Source organism: Paroedura picta, chromosome 4 (assembly GCF_049243985.1).
Source record: "Paroedura picta isolate Pp20150507F chromosome 4, Ppicta_v3.0, whole genome shotgun sequence".
Classification (NCBI taxonomy): Eukaryota; Metazoa; Chordata; class Lepidosauria; order Squamata; family Gekkonidae; genus Paroedura; species Paroedura picta.
Window position 1 is genome coordinate 41,570,240 of NC_135372.1, and position 13,390 is coordinate 41,583,629.

The following is a 13,390-nucleotide window of genomic DNA, read 5'->3' on the forward strand; positions in this document are numbered from 1 at the left end:
GGACAGCTTACATCAATAAATCAAAACATTCCTACAAAAAAATCTGCTCTGAATGTATGATTTCAATGTTCTTACATCACAAATGGGGATATTGTGCTGGCACTGCTTCCAGAAGACCCCCACGCTCACTCATGAACAAGTCTAACAAACTTGCTGCTCACTGTCAATCTTCCAGCCTTTATGTTGGCAAGAGATGGTGGCTTGGCGACGCTAGGGGATTCCTAAGCTACACATTAAAGAAAACAGCATGGAAATGAGCATGGAAACGAGTATATAGAACTGGGAATAAGGAAGAGGTCATCGGCAGTTCTCTGGAGCTTTGGTGGGGATGCGGGGTGGGGGGGGGATCTGATTATTTCCTCTGCCCCGTCCTTTCTGAGGAGCTCCAGGAAAACTTTTGCAAGCACCACTGAAGAAGAAATGAATGGAATGATATCACATTTGTGAGTTGTCAGTTTTTAGCACATTTTTGCCTGCAGACAGTGAGCATTGTTTACACCAGTGATGGACCATTGACAAAAGGAAAACCAGTAGAAAAATCAAAAGTCCAGCCAGCTGGAATGTGTTACACTGAAGGGTGCATCGACTTCCCTTATGCAAATAGGCATTTAGTTTGCGAACGTATCTTTTGCAGTCATTATACAGGAGCTCTTTTCACCAACCCTTTCTGACTACTTTCTCACCTTCCCTCCCCCCTCCCCAAAGGGCTGCACTTTCCTTTGTGTTTTTGGCCTCCCCGGAGACAAGCAAGCGGATGAGAGCGCACATGCTCTGGATTGTGCTCATAAGATCTACAACTTCTGTAGCTCGTCACTCATGAAAGTGAGGTAAGTGCCTGCTTGCCGGTTTGGTATGAGAGCCAGCTTGGTGTAGTGGTTAAGAGCGGCAGCTTCTAATCTGGAGAGCTGGGTTTGATTCCCCAATCCTTCACATGCAGCCAGTTGGGTGACCTTGGGCTAGTCACACTCCTGATAGTTCTGTTCTCACAGAGCAGTTTCTCTCAGAGCTCTCTCAGCCCCACCTATCTAACAGGTGTCTGTTGTAGAGAGAGGAAGGAAAGGTGTTTGTAAGCTGCTTTGAGACTCTCTTGGGTAATGAAAAGTGGGGTATAAATCTCAACTCTTCTTCAATGATTTTCTGCGGCCTCATTCCAGCTGTGCTTGACTGGTATCATAAAGAAACATGATAGCTGGGACTTGGATGCAAGCAGCCAAGAAAAGTCTTTGAGTATTGACAATGGTAAGGGAAGAGGAACGAGGTATAGAGGCTTAACGAGCCATATATGTCCCAGGGACTGTGGCATTCTGGGAAAGGCAACTGGATACTTTCTGCTTTGTGCATTTAATGCAGGGGTAGTCAAACTACGGCCCTCCAGATGTCCATGAACTACAATTCCCATGAGCCCCTGCCAGCGTTTGACTATCCCTGATTTAATGCATTTTCTCTCCTGCTTTTCTCCCTATTGGGGTCCCAAAGCAGCTTACAAAAATAAAATTTCGATATTTTCTAAAGCATAATAGCTATCTGTTGGGTTGATCTACTTAGCTGACTCCTCCATAGTGACATAAAACATTTTGCTCTTGCCCTTCAATTTGCACCTCTGGTGACAGCCAGGCTTTTATACCTGCAACAGCTATGGAAAGCAGAAGGTCAGCTTGGATTTGTTTTACTGACCAGCAAGGGTTGTGAGACTATATGGCTATGAGCTCTCGCACTATGGGCAAGGGGGATTCTTAGAATGCTCAGTCCTGAACAGTCCTGTAGGCTTAGGCAAGTCCATCCTTGCATGCCATGGCAGGATACACACAACTTGCTCATCTGTTTTATGCCTTTATATATCTGTTCCTAGCTTTGTTCTTTAGGCATTGGTTGAAGGAGAATACTGAGATGCTCCAAGGGGGAAAGAAGTACCTGGAGCTTTTGTTTGGCCTACTGACTTCATGTTCCTCTCTGTCTGTTGTAGGGTTGTCTCCATTGGTGTCACCAGTGGGTCTGTGTTCTGTGGAGTAGTTGGTCATCGTGTGAGACATGAATATACAGGTACAGCCATTGTGGACCACTGGTAACTGCCCACTGTCCAAGCTCCAAGGCAATCTTTGAGCACTTGGGTGCTTTAAGTGAAACATTAATCCCTCCCCTGAACTCCTACAACCACTCATTTATCTGTCTGAGCTTATGGCCCATCAAATTCCCAACACAGCCTTCCGTTTCTGCCTGAGATATCCATTCCGTGTTTTCATTTGACCGCCAAGGTCTAATTTTTCAGGTGGGCCATGCTATCTGGGTATCGATTGGTTGTTTCTGTTACTCTTCCCACACCCCCACCTTCTGCCATGAATTGAGAAGACTCTTGTTCCCTCCTTCCACTGCTGGGATCCCAGTACTGTAATACTTGTTTTCTGGCCTTCCTGAACTTGTAGAACTTCCTTTGCCATTCTTGAGCATATGGCAAATAGGAGAGGTGCTCCATTTGATATTCTAGCAAAAGCATGGCCGGTGAAAAATAGGAATACCGTGAGTTGGTTTGGCAAGTAAGGACTCCATGCTTGGGGGTGGACAACTGACCAACAGCCTCTGTTTAATATCATAAACATCAGAACAACAATAACAGTGGATACCAGAACTGAAAACAACAAGGATTACTACATTTCACAATAACAACATTAACTTCTAACCATGATCCCGTATATTCTTTTATTCTTACTCTTACTCTTACTCTTACTCTTACTCTTACTCTTACTCTTACTCTTACTCTTACTCTTACTCTTACTCTTACTCTTATTCTAGCCTGCCACTCCCAGATGGTATATTTGAGTTCAGATCATGGGGAGGGGTTTCTGGGGGGCTAGCAGATGCTGTTGGATCGGTAGGCCTCAATCAAATGCTTGGCAGAATAGCTCCCTTTTGCAGTCCCTGCGGAACCGTGGGAGTTCAGGCAGGGCCCTGGTCATTTCAGGGACCTCATTCCACCGGTGGAGGCCAGGATAGAGAAGGCTCTGGCCCTAGAAAGACTCGGGGGAGGGGGACTGTACAACAACTAGCAGCACTCCCCTAACAACAACCTCCATGTCTACACACTCAGTTTATGCACTGTTTGCCAGAGCAGCTACAATGAGACCCTGGGGGGAAGGAAAAAGCAGACTTCCACTGGAGGGAAGTGTCCATGCATGAAGTCACAGCTCATTGCATTGCACCATATCATGCGGTTTCAGCCAGCAGACCAAGAAAATGGGGTGGTCCTCTTGCCTGTGGGTTATCTGCTTGCAACTAGTAGGCAGGGCACGGACTGGGCTGGCAAGAATTTGTGCAGCTCTAATTCATATAGGTGCTTAGAATGGTCCGTAAGTGTGGCCCTGCTTGAATGTGTTGCTGAAGTGTTCTGACGTGCCAGTACCTGATTGAGGACATAGGCTCAAATCAATCCTCTCTCTCACTCTTCCCCTGATACAGTCATTGGCCGCAAAGTGAACCTGGCTGCCCGGATAATGGTGTACTATCCCGGGATGGTGACCTGTGATGCAGTCACCTACGCCGAATCCAAGCTGCCACCCTATTTTTTTCAAGAGGTCCCGTTAGCTCAGATGAAAGGCATTCTGAACCCCGGAACAATCTATAAATTTCTCGGTGTCACTGAGAAAACGTAAGTGCTACCTCCACAGAAAGCTGGGAAAAGAGAAATCAGGGTGGACAGTCTCTGGGCTGGTTGAAACACCAGTGAGGACAGGCTAGCTCACCTCTAGGTGCCCAACACAAACACACTGCAACACTAACTCAAATGGTGAGTCAAACTTTCCCTGGAAGGATCTGTGATGACATTTAACTGCCGAGTCTCTTCCTGTGCGGGTCACACCAAAACCACACTGGGCCAAATGGTCAGGACAACACATCTTTTCTGTTGCCTAACTTTGACACTTCAAAGGGGCCTGACTGAATAAAAACAGAAACAGCTCCTCAGAGATTCTCACAGATCCTGATTTCCATCGGGAGGGATTTTGTTGGTGCAAAAGGCACCTTCAGAGAGAATTACAATTAACTTGAACTTCACCCGTCTCCCAGCTTTAGGGGGGACGGGATTAGACAGGGTCTTCCTTTTGCTTTCTGTCACACAGTATCTTTGCATCGATTATCTGATTTTTTGTGTAAATCAAGGAATGATTTTAAGTAAATCCTTTTCCTTTTTTCAATCATCTGCTCTCAGCATAGTTATTGGATTTCTGCAGTTGGTAGAATACGGAGGTTTGAAGGGGACTCCCCACTAAACCTTTCCTTGCAGACATTCTTGAGGGGGAAATGGGGCTGAGGACTTTCAACTGAGAGCTTTCACTCCTCATATTTGATTCTGATATGAAGGCAAAATTCTTGCTTATTTTGATGTTCTTTTAATATCGAAGCTTAGCGAAAAGCTCACAAGATGTATTTGGATCTTAATTGCTTTGTATACATACAAGATCTGAGTCTAGCAACACCTTAAAGACCAACAAGCTTTCCAGGGTATAATGATAATGTTGAGGTCTACATGATGTTCTTAAGAATGTATAATATTGTTTAATATTGCTTACCATCATGCTTTTCTGCTATAGGAATATTATTGACTAGTAATCAAGCCCGCTGCAGGGGAATGCAGCGGGCGCTAGGACCTTACATTGTTCTTCGGCGTGCTGGTCTGCGGCTGCTTCGGCGGCGGCGGCGGCGGCGGCGGCGAGCTTCTGGCAGGCTGGTCCGAGGGTCAAAGACCTCCTGCTGCTCCTGCCGGCCGCCTGCGCGTCCCCTTCGGCCGCCGCTTGTCCGCCGCCGCCGCCGCTCCTGTCCCTGCTGGCCAGCAGGCCCGGCCCCTCGGCGGCGGCGGCGGGGCGGGGAGAGCCGGGCGGCGGCGGCGGCGGCGGCGGCGGGGGAACGGCAGGCGGCGGCGCGGCGGCAGGCAGCGGCGGAGGTGCGGGCTTCTTGCAGGCTGGCCCGAGTGTCCCTCGTCGTCGTCGGCGAGCTTCTATCGGCGTGGGCGGGCTGACGGGGCGAGAGGCGCTTCGCGCCTCTCACTGCGTCAGCCCGCCAGGCAGGGAACCCCCGGCAGCCGCGCTTTGCGCGACTGCCGGGGGCTTCCCCGGGCGGCGGCCTGACGCGGCGAGAGGCGCTTCGCGCCTCTCACCGCGTCAGGTCAGGAGGAACTGCGAGCCGCGCTGCGCGCAACTCACAGTTGCTGGAGCTGGGAATCGGAGGGACCAATCCGATTGGTCCCTCCGATTGTCTGTCATGAGGAAGGGTCCAATCCGGACCCTTCCTCATCACGGACTAATCCCACCTCCAGACCCCTTACCGAATTATATAGTCCGTGGCGCCCGTGGCGCCACGGGCGGTTTAAAGATGAGTTTTAATTTTCATGCTATTTAATTCAAACTATGAATGTGGAATGCTTCTGAAATATCTCTGCACAGAGTTTTGGTTCCCAGAATTCCTTGCTTAGAAACTCTAATAAACTTAGAAACTCATTCATTCATTCCCCTCTAATAAACTCTAATAAACATTCCCCGTATTATTTGAGTGGATATGTTTGTGTTTTAATGTTTCCCTCTTTGTTCCCCCTTTTCAGAATGATGTTCAAGGCATATCTGACCAAGGAGAGATCTGATATATATCCTTTATTGGGTAAGTAGATTATTAGCTTCCTACAATGTGCAGTTACAGAATCCGAAAGCCATAGGTTCTTCACCATAGGTTCTTCACCCCAATTAACACATGGAATCCCTTTCTACAGGAAGTGGTGGTGGCTACAGGCATAGAGACAGCTTCAAGAGAAGACTGGATAGGCATTTGGAGCAGAGGTCCATCAGTGGCTATTAGGTATAGCCACAATTCCCAAAAGCTTGGAAAATTGAGCTCTTCTGCCAGACTTTTGGTTGGGGCTAGTGAATAAGGGAAACAACACCATTTTATGCCTCCCTCCCAAAGTAACCCACTTCCTGAACAGGTGATGGAGAGGCAGAAATGAAATTCAATGGCTGATGCAGATTGGAATAATTTTCATTAGTTTTAAATGTTTTGTTGTTAATTGTAGCTATGTTATTGACAACTGTATGTTGTGAACTGCCCTGAGTTGGCAACCTCAAATGGGGCGATATAAAAATCTAATAATAAATAAATAAAAACTAGATGGAACACTATGGTCTTATCTGCACTGGGTTTTTTATCCTCTATAAGCCCGCATTGCAAAAAGCTAACTGCATATTTTCTGATTTCCTTTTTTTTTTGATCTCTTAAAATTTTGAATCTGCAGCATCTGTGACTGACTCCATGGTGACACCATATATCCTCTGGGCTATCTTGAAGCAGATATTATCCGCTAAATCTGAGAAATGCACTCTGAAAACACAGTATTGCAAGTGTAGATGTCCATGGTTTTTTTTTGTTTTTCTTCCACCTCCTTCTCTGTGCCCCCACTGCTGACATAGCATGGTAGTCCATCACTGATTGGTCAGGACCTCAATTTGAAGACTGTAGGAGACTTCCCCCCCCCCCAGCTCTGATTTTAGGGTCGGGGGACAAAAGGCTGGAAATAAAGCCCTTGTGCTACTTCAATGCCAGCTGGAGCTCCCCGCCTCCACTATAGTGGCCAGGCAAGATGGGTATTGGCTTGAGCGTTGCACACATTTGTGTTCATGCAAAAAGGAATGAGGCTGATACCAGAAAGTCTAGCTCTCATCCTGCGAATCCTCTCCCTGTCCTGCTAATTGCCAGCAAGACCACACGCAGGCGCTCTTTCGATGTGTTGATAGTTTCATTTGTTGTTGCTGATGAGCCATAGCTATTTTGGATGGACTGCAGCTATTTTGGACTATTTTAATTAATTAATTAATTTTTGATTGACTGGGTTTCCATCATGCTGCTCCCAGCACAGCCAGGTCATGGCAGCTTACAACCATAATGTACATTCTTGCTGCACATGGGCCATGAAAGAAACCCTATTTCGATCTTATTGATCTTATTTCATTTGGAGATGGGAGAGGCGGGAGAGGCGGAATTCAACAAATAATAACTGTTTTGTTGTTTTAATGACATCTCACCTACATTATTGTTTCTCTGCAGGTAGGAAGAGGGAAATAGAAATCTTTGAGGACTTGGTGGAAAAATTTAAAGCCTCCCCCCAAAGCCACATTTTAATGTATGAAGGCCACTTAGGATCTGGGAAAAGCCAGTTATTGAGTGAAATTGCCTACTTAGGACAAGCAGCGAACCAAAAGTGAGTGCATTTTAATCTCACTTTTTTACATCTGCCCAGCCACTCTAAAAACCCATCTACTCACTGCTCTTCAAACCATCTATCACCTTTCCACACCCCCAGCAGGTCCATGTCTACATCATGTAACACTGCACAGTCCTGACCCAAAGCACAGTTTGAGTGGGCATCAAACTTCTGGATTACTCTATGAGCTTGAAAAGAAAAGGAGTTGTTCTGTCCTCCAAAAGCAAAACTGTTCCCAAGACATGAAAGATGTTCCCTGGATCTCTTTGAAGTATAACTAAGGAATTCTAATTTTTAGGGGTGATGAATATGTATTTGTTATCATTTCTTTTTAAAGGGTCTTTTTTTACTTCTTAGATATCGTAGCTCTTTTGTTAGAGGCAACCTGGGTAAGCTCCACTTGAGTCAGTCGGGAACAGGCTCATCCAGTGATTCTTCCAATGTACCTCCTCCAAATACACATAACCATCAAATGCCCCCAGTTTACTCATTCGTTTATTAAAATATATTTAAATTCTGTACTTCCCACTTGTCCACAGAGGCTGAAACAACTTATCACTGGTAACAGATTACTATAAGGACATATTGACCAGATCCTTGCTTAGACAAAGAATAGGGAAGCAGAGAACTACATACTGGATTTCTCATTTATCAGCTACAACATGGTAAAGGATGAAACTTTTATCCCAGTAATCCAACATCTCCAGGCTGGATTACTGCAGCTCACTCTGCGCAGGGCTTACCTTGGCCCTGACCTGGAGATTACAGCTGGTGCAAGGCCCACATTTGACCTGTCCTCCAGCAGCTTCATTGGTTCCTGGAAGAGTTCTGGATCAGGTTCAAGGTCTTGGTACAAACCTTCAAGGCCCTATATGGTCTGGGTCCTGTGCCTTTCCCAATATGCTCCCTGGAGAACGTTCCACTCTGCCAACACTAAAACACCTAAAGACATCCACCTGGCCCTGACCAGAGCCAGGGCCTTTTTGGCTCTGGCCCCAACCTGGTGGAATGAGTTGCCAGCGAAGATCTGGACCCCGACAGAGCTGTCAGACTTCCACAGGGCCTGCAAAACACCACTGTTCTGCCAGGCTTATGGTTGAGACCATGGCTATCTGAAGCTACATGGGCCTCCCTCCTTCTCCCTGGCTCTCCCCTCCCCCCAATTATTTTAGACCATCTCCTATTTTATGTCATCTCATCTGGGTAACTGGTAGAAGGTGTTTAAGGGTGTGGGTGAAAGGAGACTAGTTTTTTACAGTGCTTTTATTGTAAATCACCCCAGCTCATTTACGAGGAGGGGCAATATAGAAATTAATTAAATTACTATGTTGTGTTCATGGCACGAGTAATGCATCTCCAGAATTTCTTCTCAGAACTTTTATGTACAGGGCAATGCTAAGCAGAGTTACGACCCCTGACTTTAGCAGAGTTAGAAGGATCTAACTCTGCTTTGGACTGGTTGATGTTATTGCCCTTTCAGGCAAGATAGCTGACATTCATTCATTCATTCATTCATTCATTCATTCATTCATTCATTCATTCATTCATTCATTCATTCATTCATTCATTCATATACCGCCCTCCCCGGGGGCTCAGGGCGGTTTACATAATAACACAAGAACAGTACATGGAACAGTACATGGAACAGTCTTACGTTCTCTGCAGGGTTGTGGCCAGTCTTATAAACAGTCTTACATTACAGGGATCAACATGTAAGACGTTCTTACATGGGTTTTTCTTCAGTGGCTCTACATTTTCCATCTTGAATTTGGTCTGTCTTCAGCCTCCATATATTAGACTAAGGGTCCTATTGTGAATATCTCTTGCCTTTTAATTTCCTACTCCCCCAGTTGATGACAGTTCACATTATCCTGTGTTCTCTGCAGGGTTGTGGCCATGGAGCTCACAAAGATCAATTTGGCCCAGAACTTCTTCACCATCCGGACACTTATGGCTATGTTCTTGGGAATTGATACCTGCAAATCCTTCGATGCCAGGCAGCACATCCTTCTGACCAAAGTCCGTGGTACGGTGGCTGAAACCCACTATTGCCTTCTCAACAACCTCTTTTACGTTAAGGTAATGAAGTGGCTTTTGTAAGTGCGTGCTCATGGTGGGAATGTAAGCAACAGTACCGTAGCCAGGACAGAAAAGTGACAGAATAAAGTGACAGAAAAGCCCTTTCCAGGGCTCAATCCACACATGGAGGATAATGCACTTTCAATTTGCTTTTTGCAGCTAAATTTTCCTATGCGGATCAGGAAAATCTACTTCTAAAGTGCATTATCTAATATGTGCGGAATGGGCCCAGGACTCAACATAATACATGTAGCGGTACATGCCCACACTAACAGCTCGCAAAGGGACTGACTCTCCCTGCAGGCTCTGCTGGGAGTTTGCATGCTGCAGTCCAGTGCAATACACAACAGGATGCTGGACTGCAGCAGCAACAGCGCAAGAGAGCTGAAGGTGGTGGCACAGGAAGTGTGTCGGAAAAAGAGGCTTTCTCCTGCTGAACACGGTGTCTTCATTTGTGGGTACCCATCTTGTTTAACTTTAAACAGCACTCGTCCACAACTTTGAAAACTTTTCCTGTCCCTAATTTTGTTCTCCAGGGATCCAAGTTCAGGAAAAAACAGTAATACTGCTAGACTCACGCCTCTTCTTTAAAAAAAAAAACCCCAGTCAGGCATTTATTACAGTCCTTGAACAATACAAAAGCAATACACAATAACAATTGTAGCTTAAGGTATATAGTCCAAATATTTAAACATATGCATATCAACTAGTTTGGAATTCACAAAAGTTTATGTAAGAGAATAAGAAATCCACTTTCATACTTACTGTAATTTACGGGGCCAGCTTACAAAGGAACTCCAAATCATTCCCCACCCCACGGCAGAGGAATGTTATATTGTTTAAAACTGAACAAGGGTATAACGTATTTCTCCAGGATTGGTACTCAGGCAGCATTCCTAAGGCTGTATTTCATGGCCATTTTGTGCTTCAGGGCAAAGCAAACCAGATTTGTCACTGAACCTCTCAAAGTCTCCTATTGCAACTCAAAGCTCTTTGCCCTTCTGGTCTTGTGACTCATCTCTGAGAGAGTTGTAACCCACTTTTGGGTCCTGACCCACAGTTTGAGAACAGCTAGGTTGGAATGTTGGACTAGGATTTGGTTCAAACCTCCTCATAGTGATGAAACTCACGCAGTGAACCTAGGCCTGTCCTTTTCTCTCCAAACAGCCTACCTCACAAGGTTGTTGTGAGAATAAAATGGGGAAATGAGAGCCATGTATGGGCCTTCTAGGGTGAAAGGCAGGATTAAAAGGTGAGCATGCTCAGTATCATAATTCCCTGCCTAGGCAGCATGAGATTTGCAGTTTCTTCTAACTTCTGGCTGAAACAGGTGGCAGGTAACCTACAGCTTTGTGTTGCCCAGCAGGAAGAGTCTCTCATTCTACTTCAAAGTCAGGACAGCATGGGATTTGTGTCTGGTCAGCACCTCTCTTTTGTTAAGTAAGGGTTATTCGACTGAGAAGGAAGGGAAATTAGCAGAGGATTGGAAAGGGCTTAACGGATTTGTTGTATATTTTTTTAAGTTTAAAATAAACTTGTCTTTCAAGTTTTCAATGGGGAAAAACAGAGGAGGAAAGATTGTCAAAATGAAGAAAAAAAGATTCCACACCTCACTGATCAGTTATGTTTGTGGGCATGGGTTTGTTTTCTGATCAGTTTCTTGCTTCGGAAATTGTTTCAAACATGGATGTTCAAAAGAGGAATGCAGAGTTGGAAACAGTTCTTGTACAGATTCTCCGGAAGGTAAGTAGTGATTTTCATCCTGTAGAGGCTTGGGTGATCTGCAAAGTACACACTATCGGTTAATTTCTTAGCAACTTCTGCAGTACTGATCAAGCTGATAAGTTTCTTATTTATTTATTACTAGCAAGAAAGCCCATTGTAACCAGGAATACAATGGGCGTTAGGACCCAGGACCCAGGGGATCTCTCTCTCTCTCTCTCTCTCTCTCTCTCTCTCTCTCTCTCTCTCTCTCTCTCTCTCTCTCTCTCCCTCCCTCCCTCCCTCCCTCACAGCAGGAGTCATAGCAGGTAATCAAGGCTGGTTTGTGGTTTGGCAGGGCTCTCCATGTTTCTGTGTCTCTCACATGGTGGCTCCGGCAACGTCTGAGAGCAAAGTGGCTAGCATCCAGGGAGGGAGGGCGGGAGCTGTAGATGCAGGCCAATCAGGGTGCGGCCAGCTTTGCTGGCTGCACCCTGATTGGCCCTATTCCAGCTCGGACAGCCAGGACACTCTCCACCCTCAGGGCTGTTACACAACTATTAAGAGGAACAATGGATAAAGATTTATTTATTTAGATTTTTATACTACCCTTCCGTACAGCTCTGGGCGGTTTACATGAAACATCATGGGGTAATTACATAAAACATCATAACAAATATGACAATCATAACATATAACATATCAACTAGAATATTTCAACAGAAACATTGTTCAACAGAAACAGTAACTTTAACCGAACCCTTAGGTAGATCAGATTCAGTCATGTAAGGAGGGTGTATCAAAAAGATTTGTGTGCCCCCTCCCCCAGTTGTTCATAACCCCAGTGAAATATTTGATGCAAATCATGGGGAAATACTTGTGGAAAAGAGAGATTCCACAATATAAGATTACACCTTTGTAACATATTATGTAAAATAAATATTGCTTTGCATAAGTATTCCATTTCTGTGTTGCTCTCACTACAAGATGGTGCCAAATCTATTGTGCGTCCTGCCTACTCCTGGGGAAGTTACTGTGAAGAACTAGCAGTAAGTTGGGACTCTCATATATAATACAGATCTATACACACACTGTCACAATGACAAACCACAGGAGCCCGAGATTGAGCAGCGTGCTGTATAATATTCTTATGCCAAGCTGTGGTCCACCGACTAATCTGAAGATGAGAAGACATTTTGTGAGTTCTGATTGACCCTGGATGAAGATATACCAAACAGAAAAACATCCAGGGGTTTCTGTTGGCCCTTTGTTTAGTCGATATAAGGACTCTTACCTTGTGACACGTTTGTAACAGTTGAAATTGGCATGGTGACTCCATGGAAACGTTTCCACAAGGCAGGGAAAAGATAACGTGCATGGAGTGAATCTGGTGAAGGCTTTTTCTGCAGTGGGTGGACCTACTTGCGAGCCAATGGACTTTGGGTTTTTTGACAGCTGTTACTGTGATTTATCTTTGTGACTCAGTGAGTTTATTAATATACATTGTATATGAGAGCCTCTGCTTATTGCTAGCTCTTCACAGTAATTTGTCTTTTAAAAATTGCATGTTCCTATTACCATGTGGGCAGTCTAATTGTCTTTACTCCTGAGGAAGAGCAACAAATACGTTGGCCATACTGTTAGGCTGAGGTGACCTGCTTCAAACTTGGAGCATTGCTGAATGACACAGATGCATGATCATTTTGAGATCCTGTCTTTTCATAAACCCCCACAGCTGGCTCACTAACAGAAGTTGGACAAAGCTGCTGCATACTACAGAGACCTCAGACTATAAGCACGAACGACTCCCAAATTTCTTCTTTCAGTGGAGCACAGCCCTGTCTATCAAAGGCTCATGTTTTCATCCTTGATTGACAATATTGTCAACCTATGTCAGATAGGTCTGAAGTGAGTTCCAGTTTATTGGCCCTTAATCAGACTATTATCCCTTCATGTTCCCGGCCCAAGAGAGGCACGCCTGGCCTTGACCAGGACCAGGGCCTTTTCAGTCCTGGCCCCAACCTGATGGAATGAGCTCCCAGGTGAGCTGCGGGACCTTGCTGTCTTCCGCAGGGCCTGCAAAACGGAGCTCTTCCGCCAGGTCTATGGTTGAGGCCAGGTTAGTGCAGGAAGAGCAATTGGGGTCCCCCTGTTGCCAACAACGGACACCATCTGATTTGTCTCTCCCCTCTCCTCCCTCTAGTAGATGAATAGAGGGGGTTGAGGTTCCACCATCTTTACTTGCTGTTGATTGTTGCTGTTATAGTCCTTTTAATGGGGTTTTTACTGGGACATATGTAAATTGAAGAAATAAATTGATTGATTGATTGATTGATTGATTGATTGATTGATTGAATGAATGAATGAATGAATGAA

At 45.3% G+C, this 13,390-nt stretch overlaps 1 protein-coding gene across 5 annotated transcripts in view; it reads left to right on the forward strand.

Moving 5' to 3' along the window:
• LOC143835262 (adenylate cyclase type 10-like) overlaps positions 1-13,390 on the forward strand; it is a 68,653-nt gene that overhangs the window by 16,795 nt on the left and 38,468 nt on the right. For all 5 annotated transcript variants that reach the window (XM_077332628.1, XM_077332627.1, XM_077332626.1 and 2 more), the window contains exons 9-15: positions 706-827; positions 1,964-2,040; positions 3,451-3,640; positions 5,585-5,640; positions 7,078-7,231; positions 9,121-9,313; positions 10,970-11,056. In XM_077332628.1, the coding sequence (XP_077188743.1) occupies positions 706-827; positions 1,964-2,040; positions 3,451-3,640; positions 5,585-5,640; positions 7,078-7,231; positions 9,121-9,313; positions 10,970-11,056 (879 nt within the window). The remainder of the gene's footprint in view (positions 1-705; positions 828-1,963; positions 2,041-3,450; positions 3,641-5,584; positions 5,641-7,077; positions 7,232-9,120; positions 9,314-10,969; positions 11,057-13,390) is intronic.